Source organism: Tauraco erythrolophus, chromosome 6 (genome assembly GCF_009769465.1).
Source record: "Tauraco erythrolophus isolate bTauEry1 chromosome 6, bTauEry1.pri, whole genome shotgun sequence".
Classification (NCBI taxonomy): Eukaryota; Metazoa; Chordata; class Aves; order Musophagiformes; family Musophagidae; genus Tauraco; species Tauraco erythrolophus.
Genome location: NC_141470.1, coordinates 28679404 through 28694929, shown reverse-complemented (window position 1 = coordinate 28694929; position 15526 = coordinate 28679404). Strand labels below are relative to the sequence as shown.

The following is a 15526-nucleotide window of genomic DNA, read 5'->3' as shown; positions in this document are numbered from 1 at the left end:
AGGCAAAGACAGACCCATAGAGGAAAAAACCCTACATTGAATTAATAAGATCAGCCTGCAGAACCTCAGAAAAGTTGAAGCTCACTCTCACCAACTTCTGCTTAAGGTAGACCAAAACCTTCCCCAGTTTAATATCTCATGACATAGCTTCAAGAAGCACACAGTTCAACACCCATGCTGCTTTCAGGCCAAGCACAGACTGCTTTGCCTCAGTGGCTCAGAGGCTCTCAGTGACATGTTCCTCCTTACAGAGGTGCCAGAGCTGTTAGTCAGGAATAGCTTCATTACAGGCTTATTAATACCTGCATGATTAGTCCGAGCTAATTAGCCCAGCAACATTAGAAAAATGAGAATTCTCTCCCTACCCAGTTGACATAGGTTCTGCACCAACAGAATTCTAAGAACAGCCTTCATTAAACTACCTATTAACTCAAATGACCCTGCATAGCAATGTCTTCCCAGCAAGCTACTCCTCAGTCAGGCAAGACCACTCAAGGAATGGATCCTGCCCATGCCCAGGGAATGAGAATATACATACAAAGTTTCCAGACGCAATTTTTATCCTAAGTTTTTCAGCTGGCCTTGTAATACAGAGCTCGATTGCCCAATGAGGACATCTAATGGAGAGACAAAGAAGAAACCGAATATAAAACAGGTTACAAGCAAATACATGGAATGTCCTCCAATGCTAAGACCTAACCTGAGGTCCACAGGCACAAAATCACATCTATTGAAAGCATGTATGCAGTTATCACTTTATCACCAGGCCTGACGGTTTACTTTCCCTCCTCTATTTACCCAGGACATGCAGCATTACACATCTTTTATCTCATGACCTTAGTCAACATGTTTGCATGCTTCTGCGCCTGCAAATGTTAGACATTTTGGACTCTACTGTGCAGGAGTGGTTCCAGCACTTCCCATTGTGGGAGCATATCCTAGGTCTGGGAGACAAGAAGGCTGAACCTGAGGAAGCTCATTCTATGTAAAATTTAGGTAAGTGTGTGCTTGCTGACTTGCTCTATAAGGAAAAAATATAACAAGTAATTTGAGAAGGGGAAAAAAAAAATACATCTGCGGATATAGCTACCCCACGTGCAAGGTTCCTTTTAAGGGGAAAGATTTCAGACAGCTCCCCACAAGTCCACCCAATGTTTAACAGGAAAGGAGATTAAGTTTTACTTGAAGCAAATTGCCATGAGCATTTACTAACAGGCTGCTTACTGCTTTCAGCTTCCTTACCTCACTACTCTACAGTTACCTTAACTTCAGTTAGAAGGGAAGCAGAAGCCCCTGCCATGCCTGTCTTGAGAAAGGCCTGAAACAGAAGGAGAAGACTGAAAAGACAAAAGATGCCCTACGAGCTTCTCAGCAATCTCTGCCAAAAAGATTTCACTACAGGTTTCATCTCATAGGAATTCCTTTGGAATTAAACTCATGCATCTAATTATACGCTCCAAATAATGTCTCAGCAAAAAGTACCTGTTTGCACAGGTGACCAGGTAGGCAACTAACCCTGCACAGATGCTACAGCCACTAAGCAGGCAGCAGCAACCACCATGGGCAACAGGCAGAGTGAGCCAGAGATTTAGTCACAGGACTCCAGCTGTTAGGCAGCAACACATCCAGCTCCCGCATACCAGAGTGGGCTGAGTTATATGCCTCAGGGCATTTTTATATTATACAACTCTCACAGAAAAGATCACATCTACAGACCCCACCATACCTCATTGTCCAAATATGTGGTCAACTGTCTGATCAATAAAAGGTTATTTGCTCCCATTATTTCTGACGCTACAGCGACTCAGGCCAGAGAACAAGTACGCAGTGGAGATGATATAAGCATGTACAGCTATTTCAAAAGCAAGATAATGCAAGACTCACTCAAGTGCCATTCTAAAGCTAAATTTGTCAGCTGCTTCTCACCTCTCTGCCCTGTAATAGAGGACTAGAAGATACCTGATTTAAATTAACGGCAAGTAAGTCCAGGCTCAAGACAGTAGTAGTTACCATGTAATCAGCTTGAGACTCTCGTTATGGCAGGTTACAAAAAATAAAATCTGGAGCAAGGATTTAGAAGCAGATGAATAATTTCATGACCACCATCACTTATTTGCTATGCAACTACAGCAATGAGAAAGGCAGCCACTGTTCCAACCTGAGCATAATCAGCTTATCTGCAGGAAGAAGGAAAGAATTCCCTTTCCTCCCGTGTACAAAGCCTCCTCAGTCAGTTACATTTGCATCCAACCCGGAAACTTTGCTTTCCTAAAGCACAAAGCTTTTTTTTTCTATTTCTAAGAAACAGCAGGATTGGACCCTTCCTCTGACAAGCACACAACCACTTGACAGAGAGGAAGTCAAACCGAACCCCAGTAGAGAAACCCTACCAATGTAGCCAAATCGTCCACACAAGCCAGTGGAGACACTTCACACAAAGCACAGGTCCTTTCTGGTACAAGTTTGATTTGGCTCACTCTGCCTCCTGTAACACACCTGAAGTATAAAAAAACCCAACAACATCCTTCCAAAAAAGAACTACCTTCTTAAAAAAGAATACAGTAGAGCCTGAAATTTCAGTGATCAGTGTGCCCCCAACCAGCTCACCCTAGTTTCGGGTCAAAGGGAGCCACTTCAAAACTTGCCTCTTTACCAAAGGCAAGCAACGGTATGGGTTTGACCGAGCACTCACAACTAAGGTATATGCCCAAACCACTGACACGGAACTCTGACTTTTTTTGCCCTGTATGGCAACATCAAGGAAACGATTGTTAATCCTTCCAGCTTAACTACAACCTCAACAAGATACAGCACTCAAGAAAGCAATTCTCACTACTCATGTCTAATTTTCCATGCCTACCCTAGGCAATGCTCTGTGTGCAGCACGCACGGGGCACAAAGGACAGCATAGCAATCCTGTGTTCTCACCTTTTGCAATGTCTGGGAAACTCCAGGAGCACGGTTCACCCCAGAGATCTGCTGCCAGAGCCCAACCTTTTGCCTGTCTGTTCTACCATCCTCCTTTCCCACTAAGATGGTTACAACCACCAGACACCCTCAGAACCTATCTGCAGCATGACAATGGCAGCTAGAATAGACACCAATGCAACATCTGTATTTTCATCTACATAAATAGCATATGAGAAATGGTTTTTAACTCTGAAATACTGAAAAACTCAGACTAGATGTGAAAGGTTTAAGAAAAAATAGAGGAGGAAGGCCAAGCATATATCTTACCTCCTGAGTGAATCCTCCTCTGAGCTTTCCTCAGGCATTTCCTGGTTTAAGGCCTCCTGTGATACATTCCCAGGTCTGCTTGAAGCCGACTGGCTGTAAACTCTTTCCCAGTGCCCCGTCTCCTGGTTAAAGACCACTCCCACGGTCCTCTCCTCCTGCGGGGTGGAAGAGCTGCCCAGCTGCAGCCTGCTAGAGCAGGAGCTCTGCCCTCGGTTCTCTCTGCAGGCTGCACCTGGCTGGTATTTGGAGGCACAACCTCAAACGTGCTTTGGACCTGCCCTGGTGTGTAGCTAGGCATGCTTCTTTCCCAGCGCAGCATGTCAGTGTTAAAGGTCAGCAGGTTATGACAAGCGCGACAGCGGTTCAGGTGACCCCGGGACAAACCGGGAATTGTTTTCACTGCTGTGTGGAGTCTGCTGATGGGAGGGACCCGGCCGATCAGGCTCAATGTTGTTGTTGAGCATTTCTTGAGCCTGTTGCGACTGGCTAGGCTCCCCACCAATCCCCTGATCTAACTCCTGAAGCCGGTCATCTTCCAGGAAGAATCGCCTCAAGTCACGCTGGAGCTCATTACGGATGCTGGCCGGATTGCTCGGGCCAGCGCTACTACCACTGTCCGCCTCAGCCCCTGGGGCCAGAAAGCCCCTCCCTTCTGTTGCAGAGGTATAGACCGATGCCTGGGAACCTCCCTCCTGCTGCCTCAGCACCGACAGCAAGCTCACGGAGGAGGCACTGGTCCTAGGGGGAGGCATGGCTTCCAGCTCTGACTGAGAGCTCATGTTCAGCACTGTCCTGGACCAGTCAGACCCGCCTAAGCCTGAAGCCATCTCTCTTGCAGACTGTTGGTACCGGGACTGGTGGCCTGCCAAGGGCCCGCTGAGGGACCGCCGCGTGGGCCCCAGGCTAAGGTTGCGCAGGGTGTTGCCAGCAGTGCTGCTCTGAACTGTGCTGAAAGCAGAGGGCCTGTTTAAGTATCCCCTGCTCCTCCTGCCGCTACGGACGCCTGCTCTGGGGGTGGTAAGGCTCTGTCTGCACAGAGGAGAAGGAAGTGCCAGTGGCCCCAGAAGACGTGGAGGGTGCGTTTTCCTGGTGTGGGAAGAGAGAAGAAGGAAGTCTTGCACTAGAGCATCGGCTGCAAAGGCACAACATCCCCAGGTGCTGGCAACACTCTGCTGTGGGATAGCTGACACGCTCCCGGAGCCTGTTATAGACAGATGCCCTTGTGTTCTCACTGGCTGGAGGCGGAGGTGGTGGTGGTGGAGGCGGTGGAGGGGATGGGGTAGCAGAGTCTTGAACACTGTTTTGCTCTCCCACCTGTATGCCAGAGGAGCGGGGAGGACAACATATGCAGGAAGTTGTGGAGGAGGGGTGTGCGCCTCACAGGCTGAGACGGAAGTATAGCACGCTGGCGATAATGTGGCATCTCTGTGCTGTCCACGGAGATTTCCACTTCCTCGTCGCTCTGCGGAAGGAAGCAATCAAAGTTCAGTCACCTCACGGCAAAATCCTATACCTCCAAATAAACGACAGAAAGCCAGCTACCATCCCATACACTTGAAAGGATGCGGCAAGTCCCTCCTAGAGGCCTTGACTTGCAGGAAAGCAGCTGACTCTAATTCAAAGTTCATTTCATGGATCCAGACAACCTCTTCCTACAGCCAGGGAGCTTGACAACCACCTGTTCATACCAACAGAAGCATCAGCATCTGAGCATCAGCAGCTGTGGGGAGCATTGTTAAACCTCAGATAGCTTCATATCTAGCAGAATGTCACAACAGAACTGAAAGAGCAGGGCCACTGGGACATCTGTCCCACCACTAATGAGACAGTGAGGGCAAAACAAACCACATTTTGGAGAGCTCTTTAATAGCCCTGCGCACAACAAAAGAACATTCATGTGACCGACTAAGGTGGGACAGAACTTAGCTCAGAAAGACTTCAGGTTTTCAGGAAAGCACCAGGCTGCTTAGGAACAGACTAGGGTTAATGTATGTAGAGCATCTTGTAATTAGTCAGTCAATATGGATACTGACATTCCTCTTACCTGCTGGTTAGAAGGGTTAACAATTGCTGTGAGCAAGTAGTGTCCCAAAGGATCAAACCGTACCAGCCTAAAACAAAAGCAAAGCCAGAACATCAATCCTGAGTTCACACTCCACATTGACACAGGAAGCTGGACACAGCAGAGAAGAACATCCCACATGAAATATTTGCAATGAGAACGTTACTACATTACCATCATCATCTTCTGAAGGATGTCCAAAAGTTTAAGCAAAAAGAAGAAAACATACTTGTGTAGCTGAAGACTGCAGCTATTTATAGTCTGCAGCAAACACTAGAAGTTAAAGCTGGAAGCAAGTACTACTGAATCAATTGAAATAGCCAGGAAGTTTTAAGAATATGTACGTATATATTATAAAATGGAGTTTGGTAAAGAGAGAGATTAACTTCCCTTGAAGGTTACATCATTGTCTTATTTTAAATTGCTCAAAAGAAGGCATTAAGTTTCCAGCAATGCAGTTTCCTCTGCAACTGCACCAAAGTAATAGCTCAGCATCTCTTCCAGCAACTTCTGGGTTCTCTCATCCTTACGGATGACAAGTTTAATTACTAAGTTTACAAATGAACATGAAGTAGATCCTGGGCATTTACTGGGCACAAATACAAACAACTAAGCTGATCTATTATTTCCAATTGCTTTGTTTCCTGCCCACAGAACTGTTTTTTCTACCAGCTAAGTCAAGGAACTGCGAGCAATGCTTCTCTCTGCTGCCTCAGTGCAGAGGGCGCAGCATCCCCCCAACATTCCCCAATCCAACCATTTTTCACATACAAGCATTCTCTTCCCCCAGAAACAGGAACTTACCTGACCCGCTCCATTTCACTGGCTGTTTTCACCACTGCAAAAGGCTCCCGACGACTCCAGTCCCAGAAATGTATCTCGTTGGCAGTTGCAATCAGCAAGAGCTGAGCCGTAGATGAAAAGCAAGTGACGCAATGCATTGTTGCTATCCGTGAACCAGCTCTCACTTCCACCCTGAGTGAGGAATCAAGAATCACAACCAGTTTATCACACAGTTTGAGATCACCAAGTTTCCATGTATGTGCCATCTCCCTAAGACTCTGCCTAGAGCACGGAAGTGACGTGCTTTCTTGGCAACAACAGCTGTTTTCAAGCGAAGTCATGTGTCATGTCTAGAACATTACACTACTTGCAACAATGACCGAAGATGTTATTTTTGTAGGTAAATGTGTCTCAAGCAGCAAGTAAAAATGCTGCATTTCAAAGCAACCAGGCAGGCTCACCAGACTAGGTAGAACTGGCAGAGCAGCAGCTTCTCTAATGAAGAGCTCAGATACGCTCACTGGAATGAAAAATAGCAAGTCTTTCACATAAGCTAAACGGGCACCTTATACAAAGTTCTCCTGTATTATCTGTACCACTCTTATCAAATGAAGCAAGGCTAAGGAGCATGCCCTACCTGGCTGGATTGAATGAATAATCTTCATCTCCTCTCTAGACAAAAGAGGATGGCTATGATCTGTTCTATGCTTTTAGAGACAGGTCCCAGCAAAGCTTCCAAATAGCTCTCTTACTAGGTAATGTTTGGGAAACGAACTCAGGCAAAAAGGGGTCACCACCCATCAAATACCAAAGGCACGTATGTTTTAAGAAAGACTTACATGTAAATCCCAAATTCTAACCTCCCCATCTAGGCATCCTGAAGCAATGAGGCCTGGGATGGTGGGATGGAAGGTAACACACCAGGGAGTACGGCGATGTCCAACCAAGGAATGAACACACTTGCCCGTTTTCACCTCTGTGATGTAGATATTGTGGTTCACATGTGTGGAAGCCATGAGGGTCCTGGGAACGCAGAAGGCAGGAAAAATATTAGTATGAGAAGAGTACAGCAAAACCAGACCATGGTTAGCTTCATCTCAACAGAGTCTGCTCACACCTAACCCAGCAGCTTTCCCACACAGAGCCCCACACTTGGAGGGTAAGAGGCTACTGTTTCACCAATGGCCACGAAGTTTCCTGTGGCCAGATTTCAGGGTCCATGCAAACATGAGCTCACCAGATCTGCAAGCACGCACTTGACCTTGAAAGTCAGAGTGAACATGCAGCTCAGAAGGAACTCCTGAGTGACAGTTTGGGACAAATAAACATTCGCAGTTCTCCATACCGTCTCAACCATTGTCAAATCAAGTGACACTAAGAGAGATCCCACCTCCACTTCTGTTTCCAATACACGCGTGATTCTGCTCTGTTCTTTAATCCTTGATATCCAGTGGGTGTGCCACATCACTTGGCATGTTGCGCTGAAACACCCTTTACTCCCTTAAGTTTCTTATGAGATCCCATAACGGCCTCACAGATCCTTTTTCCTTAGAACTATGCATCGCTTGGGTACCTTAGGAAATTAAACACCAACTACGCTCGAAGCTGTGAGATTAGGAAGGTGCACTTGTTCCATCCATGCATGTCAGGAACCAGAAGTTTCACTCGACTGTTCCAGACTGGACAACTCAACAGGCACAAGCCTCCATCACTTTTGTTAAGCGTAGGAGACTGCTGAAACAGGGAACGAACTAGGAGTTAATTACCTGTCTGGACTAAACGCCAGCAAGAAGGTGGAGCGTGGACTGTCTGGTAACTCAACTTTCTGAAAAAGCCAAGAAGCAGGAAGTGTTGCAAGTGTCATATGATCATACTTTAACTGTAAGCCACACGGACAACAAGGGGAACCCGCTGCAAGAACATATCTAGTATCACATCACTGCAGGAACTGAACAGAGCCAGAGAGCACATCAAATGTACAATCACAAAACAATTTATTTCAGATCCCTGCCTCCCTTCCCCCACTCCAAGATCAAGCTATGCACATCTATCCCACAACCTTACCTTGCCCTCCCATTTCATCCATCGGGTTTTATCCTCCACCAACTCCTGCAGGAGCCGCTGAGCGCCCAAGGCTTGTGTACCCCGTTCTCTACCCCACAGGATGCGGACAGCATTCTTCTCTGGTACAACCTTCATGGCTCTCAGCAGCCAACGTTACACCAACTTCTGGGAGGAGGCACCAGCAGGTTCCAGATGACCACCACCAAGCTACAAATAGGCTGCCCACATTTCAATTCTTTATCTTCATGGAAACCTAGAAAGAGAATAGAATGATAAGGCAGCTTTTACCTTGATCACTTGGATGAAGTAAGAGCTTTAAATCCCAAAGACTAGGTTTAAGAGAAAGATGTATCCTTTCCTGCAGCCTTTGCTACCTTCTTCCATTATGGAAGCCCAATTTTGACATTTCTGCAGCCAGAGATTACTTTGAAAAGTTTTTGAAAGCATCCAGCCCTTTCTTTGCACACATGCCCTAGGCATACCACATCTGAAGAGAATAAAAAATTGGCCTTGAAAATCATTCGCTTCCCTCCATCTCTTGCTGTATATAATAAAGAAAAGATATTTATGAAGAGACAGTCTTTACACCTTAAAGATTTACGTTCTATCTGGGAAGGCTGACTGATAGCTAGAGGAACTGTGTTAAAAAATTGACAACACGACAGAGGAGTCTCCAGGGAATTATTCAGATTTCAGTAATAGTAATTATTATCACTGCAAAGGTCCAATGATTGATAGACTTCAAGTCCAAATTACTTCCAACTCCATCACAATAGCTTACAAAGTATGAAAGCAACAATGTAATGGACAAAACCCTTACACTGCAGTGGCATCTTGGCCAGCTCCATCAAGATTACTCGTTTCACCGGTCTGCACATCATCTTCCCAACTACATTGCTCTTAGAACAACAGTTCACTCAAGTAATGCACAATGGCAAAGATTAATGCTTTTAATACACTTTGAGCCACTAAGGAAAGCATTAATATCGGTCAGGAAAAAAGTTAATTCTTTGAAAGAACTAAATACAGCGACCCTAATAGCAATCAAGTTACACAGCTTTGAATGGTCTCATAGATTAGAGTTTGACACCAAAAGCTCTCCAGAAACAAGAAGTTTCTTAGAATACATAAAACAAGAAACACTGCTGCAATGCTGTTACCTTTGATCCCAGCAGAGCGCACATACTGCTCTGTCATTTCTTTACAACATAAAGATCTAAAGATAAATTCTCCTCAGTTCATGTTACACTGAACAAAACCATCAATGTTCAATAGAGAAGGAAGAGGCGACTTAAAAAAGCAAGAAACACACACACAGGGAGAAAAGGTTCACGTACACAAGACGAGATGAACTGTTAAATGCAAACTCAGAACGGCCACTAGGAAACCTTTCTTTCCTCCCACTCTCCCTAAAAAAATCTTCTGAGCAGATGATTTAAGACAGCTGCTGCTACAGGGAGGAGCTGTCTGAAGAGATAAGCCAGGAAATGAGTTCTAATAAAGCAGACCAGTTTTCATTTCTAAAAGTACAATAAAGGGTACTGAAGTAATGAACAAGTAAAGGCATCCATCTTCCTAGAAGAGAAATTCACCACAAAGAAATTCAAGCTAGCTGGAAATTCCCTGATGGTTAATGTGAACAGCATGGAGATCATCTATTTTAGAGAAACTAAACTCTGCAGTGTAAAACAAGCCTTCTTTCGAGAATCTGTGAAAGACAGCCAAACATTAGGTAGGAATTAATTCTACAAAATAAAAGCCTTACTGGAAAGCAACGCAAAAACTAACAATGTCATGCTGCAAGCAGATTCTTAAAAGTAACTGTACAGATTTAAAAAGCCCAGACCCAGAAGTGCTAAAATGAGGATAACTGGAATAGATACAGCCCAAAGCACAGTATAATACAGGAATCACTGAAATAAAAACCTTTTTTCACTAAACACTAAAAAATCCTCATCTGGATCCTGCGAACAGCACCAGTTACCCATGTTCAGAAATGAGTGGATTCAGATGGTAAGCAGCGTGGAACAGAAGGACAGCTCAAAACAATATAAACAGGCAATAAAAATCCTGTTTTACAGGAGGAAAACTAAGTCTAGTTTCGGCTAGTAAAATTAAGAAAACAGTTGCAGAATATTCTATATGAGTCCATCCAAGGAATAAGGACTACAGCAAACCAAGAATAACATACAAACCAGACACAAATGGAAGACCAGACTTGCAGCTGGAATAAACTGGAAGTCTGAAGAGATCTCAAACACTAAGCTTTGGAATAGCCTTTCGACAGCTGTAAAGGACAAACAACCTAAGTAACTTAAGAGATCCTGATAATTTACAAGCAGGATAACCCAATTACTCATGAAAAAGAACAAGCTCTGACAACTCGGGAACATTTCAGTCCTATCAGAAGGACAACTGTTCCCTGAAGTACAATAGCAACAAGGAAATCAAGAGGTTTAACAAACATCTTGACGTTTATTTATGCCACAGTCAAGTTTACATATTGTAAAATAAAACAAAAAAAAAGATAACACCTACAGCTGCAGTTAGTGAACATCTTGTATTCACCTTATTGAAAAAACAAGTCACCTTCGCTACATAAAATCAAGTACCTACCTTAAGGTCACTTATCTAAACCTTTGCAGATGTGTACTAATTGCTTGAACTTATTTGGATATAACAAACACTTCATATGTGAGCCTCCTCCATGTGTCTGAACTTGATATTTTTCCTTCAGGGACTGTCCCTGCTTCTCAGCTTCTTCTAACTCGCCTCTTTATTGCATTTGAAAAGAAAACAAAAGAAACTCAGGACTTCAATGCTTACACAGTACCTACTCAACATTTTTAAAAGCCGGGATCTCTTCAGAAAATACTGAATGCATCCTTCTTGAGTGGGGCTGGCACTCCAGTGTTACCCTGGATCCCTTGGAGGACCAAGCTTTATTCATGCCTCATAAGGGGAAAGTTTACTCCTTTATCTGAATTAGCCTGAATACAGTAACTGCTCTCCACAAGCTGCTGACACATTCAGCAACACTTCAGACTGGCAAAGAAAATTAGAGCCTTCAAATGGAGAATAGATGCAGTGTAGATATGGGCGATACTTTTGCTTACTTTAGCAGGAAGCCTTTTTTATTGGATCATATGTGCAGTGTTGGTGGTTTGTTTTTTTTTAGGGGGAGGGAAGTAGGTTTGTTGGGTTTTTTTTGTTTTGTTTAGTTTTTAAAGGAGCCAGTTCCTTCTCTAACTAGTAAAGATAATCACCAACTCCAAACATTTTGCTCCAAATGTAAGAAGCTGAATTACGACACCGTGTTATTAAATACCATGAGCAGACAAACCATGGAAGTACCAACAGTATTTATACTTACTCAGTAGCCATCTGATTAACAAAGTTTAAATGAAACGCAGTGGGTTTGAAAATACTTCTCAGGCCTCAGCATAAAGAAAACTTGCAACTCACCGGATCAAACATGTCGAGGCAAGTGGTGGACTGATTCAGTAGCAGCTTCTATTAAAAACATGCTATCACAACTGATAAACAGCTGGCCACCAAAACAAGGAACTGCTCTGGGATTGGTATTTTTCTGTTTTCCTCTTGTTGTTGCAGGGTGGGGTTTTTGTTTTTTAATCAGGATGACCAAAAGTGGAGTCCCACAACTGGAAGATTAGCTGATGCCCTGGATGTGGTCCAGGGCACCACAGAAATTCTAAAAGTGGAGTCAGAAATTTTTCTACAATTGGCAGCTTTCTTTCCTTAACAGTTTTCTCCCTTCAGGGCATTTCAGGACAGCATGCTGGGCTGTTTACAATTTTGGAAAGAGCATTACACAGCCCAGCCCCCAAGCCTTCTTACTTGCTAGGTGCCAGCTGTCCTCGAAGAAGCCTTAAGAATTCTCAGCCTCAGAGCGATGCAAGTTCACTTGTAACTGTCACTTTTACAGATGCTGAACCTCTAGAAAACCAAAGTGAACGCAGCAAATTGATAATACTTCATAGCGATACAGGACCCCATGAAAACACTGACAAAAGGTGAGAAAAGGCAGAAAAAGAAGCACATTCAAATCGCCACATAGAAAGGATGTCAAGATATTTTATGCATTATGCAGTGATTTACCATTCCAATTAGAATCTTTGGCACTTCACAGAGATGATGGTCCCACCTCTTAACGTGCCCTGCCCCCTCAACATTTTTAGCATTATTAATTTTGTGGGCATTCCAGTACCACTGTTCTGAGAGCACAGCTGGCTTTGATACGAATAAGAGTATCAGAGTACTACCTCATGGTACTCAATTCTCCATTGGGAAAAATGTTATTTCATGTGGACTTCAGCTTTCAAGACTACAAATCTATGACCACTCCTAAGGATTTATCGGTTGTGTGCTGAGCCCAACACTAAAGCCTTTCCTGATGTGTGTGTAAGAAACAGAGTAAACAGCTCTACCAGTGTTTAAAAATAAAAGGAAAAAAAAGCAGCAATCAGTAAATGCTATTTATAACAGGAGTTCTATACAAAAGATACAAATGTCCAAATAACTTCAGACAATTCTGCTGCCCAAAGAGGTCTCAAGTGACTGATGAAGAAAGAGGTAACATTAAGTGAAATATAAAGCTGTCTCTGGCTTTGCACTCTGGGACCTACAGAGAGAATGCATGTATAAGATTCCCTAGAAAAGACCCAGAGAGGAGAAAAGCATGCACTGGTAGTTTCTGTCTCAAAGTTCCTTTGTCAAGTTTTAAGACTTCCAGAATAGAATGACTGTAAATAGATATGATCCACATCGGTTATGGGCCAGTACAAGCTGTACACTTTTATTAGAAGAACACAGATGGGGAAGAAAAAAAACAACCAAACAAAGAAACAAAACCAAAACCAAAATTGTCGTGAACAATGAGGCACGTCACTGAGCTGCAAAAACACAGGCAAACTTGTTGCTAGAGAAGATTAGAATCAGATTATCAGTACTCTGAACTATCCAGCTATGCCCATGGCCCTACCTATCTCATATGCCAGTAACTTCTGTTTTTAAAATGTCTGTCTTAAGTGAAGCGTCCAGCACTAACAATGAAGCATGCCGTTTCATTCCAAATTAAACTGCAGTGTATCAGGCTTTGAACACCAGCAAGATATTAAAGAGTTCAAGACTATTTTTTAATTGTATATAATGTATACTAGCAATAACTTAGCATTCCCACTACTGCCCATGTGGGTGGGTTCTCCAAGAATGATCAGATTATCAGACAGGCGTGAAAACAGCACATGCAGCAGAACAGCACAAACACTTTATCCTCACTGCCAGTGATCCTCATGTAGGCTGTAGTCACAAGACATGCTATTTCCTCCAAGTATTTTCTACAACAAATCAGTTCCCCTTGTATTTTACACAGTTTAATTTTGAGCCAAATTGCTTCTTCAAGACCCTTATGTCTTTCAGAAGCTCAAAAGAGTAAAGAAAACATTATGCATGCTGAAGACAGCTGGAGATAATCTCACTGGCACAACTACAGACTACACAGCCTCTCCTTTACAGAAGCTTCATTGATAAAGCAGTAAAACCTGGTTCTCAGACCCATGGACAGATCTCCAAGAACGAACCATATGCCTACAACATCATTAGGAATATATGTGAGCAATCGCATAGCTCCAGGGACTTTCTAGTTCCCTTTCTTGTTTACACTCCAAGTTTCTGCCTCCCTCCCCAATATGGAGATTATGATGCCAATATCTTCCTAAATTGCTCAAACAGTTGTAAGAAGTCCTGGAAACACTATCTGGGATATAAGACCTGAATTCCACTAGCAGTTTTATTAAAAATATTGTTTCAATTCATACCAAATGTGCCATTCCTGCTAACACTTTTCGTGTCTCCACCTGAAAGACTGAGCAAATAAAAAATAAATAAATATGCAAAACCAAAATAAAAAAGCTGATTTGCTCTCTTTGCACTGCATCAACTCAGCTAAACAAACCAGACAACTCAAAGAATCCTAGTTTGGTAAGTAATCAAACTATGTAGCACTGGAATTTGAACAATGCCATAACAACAACAAAATTGGTAAAAAAGAGTGACATGACTCATATCCAGAATAGTTCCACAGATCAAAACTTAAGACAAGTGTTGGAGGAATGGGACTATGTTCAGTATTAAGCAACATGGCCACATGAATTTCTGACAACATACCTGATCAGCTATATATTTAAATTTTCCTCAAACAACATCATTTGTCTTCCCTTAACTCCCATTTGTTGTACTTCCGTATGAGCTTTATGACTGTTCCCAGAGGTTCTGGCTCTCCTTGGGTCAAAACCAAACAAAACCCTGAAAACATTTTGCATAGCGACAATTTCAAGTTATCTAGCAGCAATATCTAAATAAACAGAAAACTGGAAATAAAGTTACATTGCACTGGAATTTTTAAACAACGCTAACCCACAAACAAAAATAGTCCACAAAGGTATAAGAAACAATTACCTTAAGCATGATCAATCAAAACAACTAAAAAAGCAAACTAGAATCCGTTCTTTAGCGCTGTTTCTACTTCTGTGTCTTGATTATGTTTTTAAAAAACAAAAGCAGCTTAATTTAATAGTCATGTAGATTCCTGACATTAGAGCACAGAGCCAATCTTCATCTAAATGTTCCTAAAAATGAAAAAAAAAAACCAACAAACAAACAAAAAAAACCACAACCAAAAAACACCATACAAACAAAACCCAACACTTTGAAAAGCCTTAGGAGAAAGTGTGTTTACGATGCAACTGTGCAACAGAGTCTAAAACTCATACCATGAAGGCACTTTCATTATATAGTCTCGGTTTTACTCTTCAAAGTTTTTAAGATATCCACCAAAGTATTATTCTGAAAGCTGAAATTTTCCTTTGATTAAAGCCACAGAGATTTGGAAAGTAATTCCAAAGCACATCTTCTGCAGACGCACTAGATACACTGCTCTAAGTTGTATTCACAGCTCGAAGCACTTCCACATAAATCATAACAGGATTCCTAAAGTAAAATAACTTGTGTTAGTGCTTCATGATTAGAAAATTCAGTGCTGTGTTTTAAATTGAAACTACAAACAGCTCAGGAAATTCAATTACACTACAAAGATGTCAATAGCACATTGTCGTTTCAAAATCCTATATGACTGCAACAAGGAGTTGATTGTCATTAGAATCTTAATTTGTCTTCCAGTCTGGATTAAATGAGCTGTAATACCCTCAGGAGAACTTTTCAGTCAAAAGAAGTACATTAAATCGCTAGTTATTTACAGCAAAACGATGAGGAAGTGGAAGAGAAACTTGCAGATACCAACTCCTAAAGGTCAGAAAATGAATGGTAAATATAAGAAGGGAAGTATTAAAAATAAAAGTAAGT

General features: G+C 42.7%; 1 protein-coding gene across 1 annotated transcript in view; it reads right to left on the bottom strand.

Annotated features, from left to right (window-relative positions):
- Positions 1–14353, bottom strand: part of AMBRA1 (autophagy and beclin 1 regulator 1) — a 141774-nt gene extending 127421 nt beyond the window's left edge. The window contains 12 exon segments of the mRNA XM_086613535.1: positions 3238–3433; positions 3436–3622; positions 3624–4208; positions 4210–4569; positions 4571–4699; positions 5282–5348; positions 6104–6223; positions 6225–6274; positions 6922–7105; positions 7849–7907; positions 8147–8399; positions 14333–14353. Of these exon segments, the coding sequence (XP_086469661.1) occupies positions 3238–3433; positions 3436–3622; positions 3624–4208; positions 4210–4569; positions 4571–4699; positions 5282–5348; positions 6104–6223; positions 6225–6274; positions 6922–7105; positions 7849–7907; positions 8147–8281 (2072 nt within the window). The 5' untranslated portion in view covers positions 8282–8399; positions 14333–14353.
- Positions 14354–15526: the final 1173 nt, after the last annotated feature.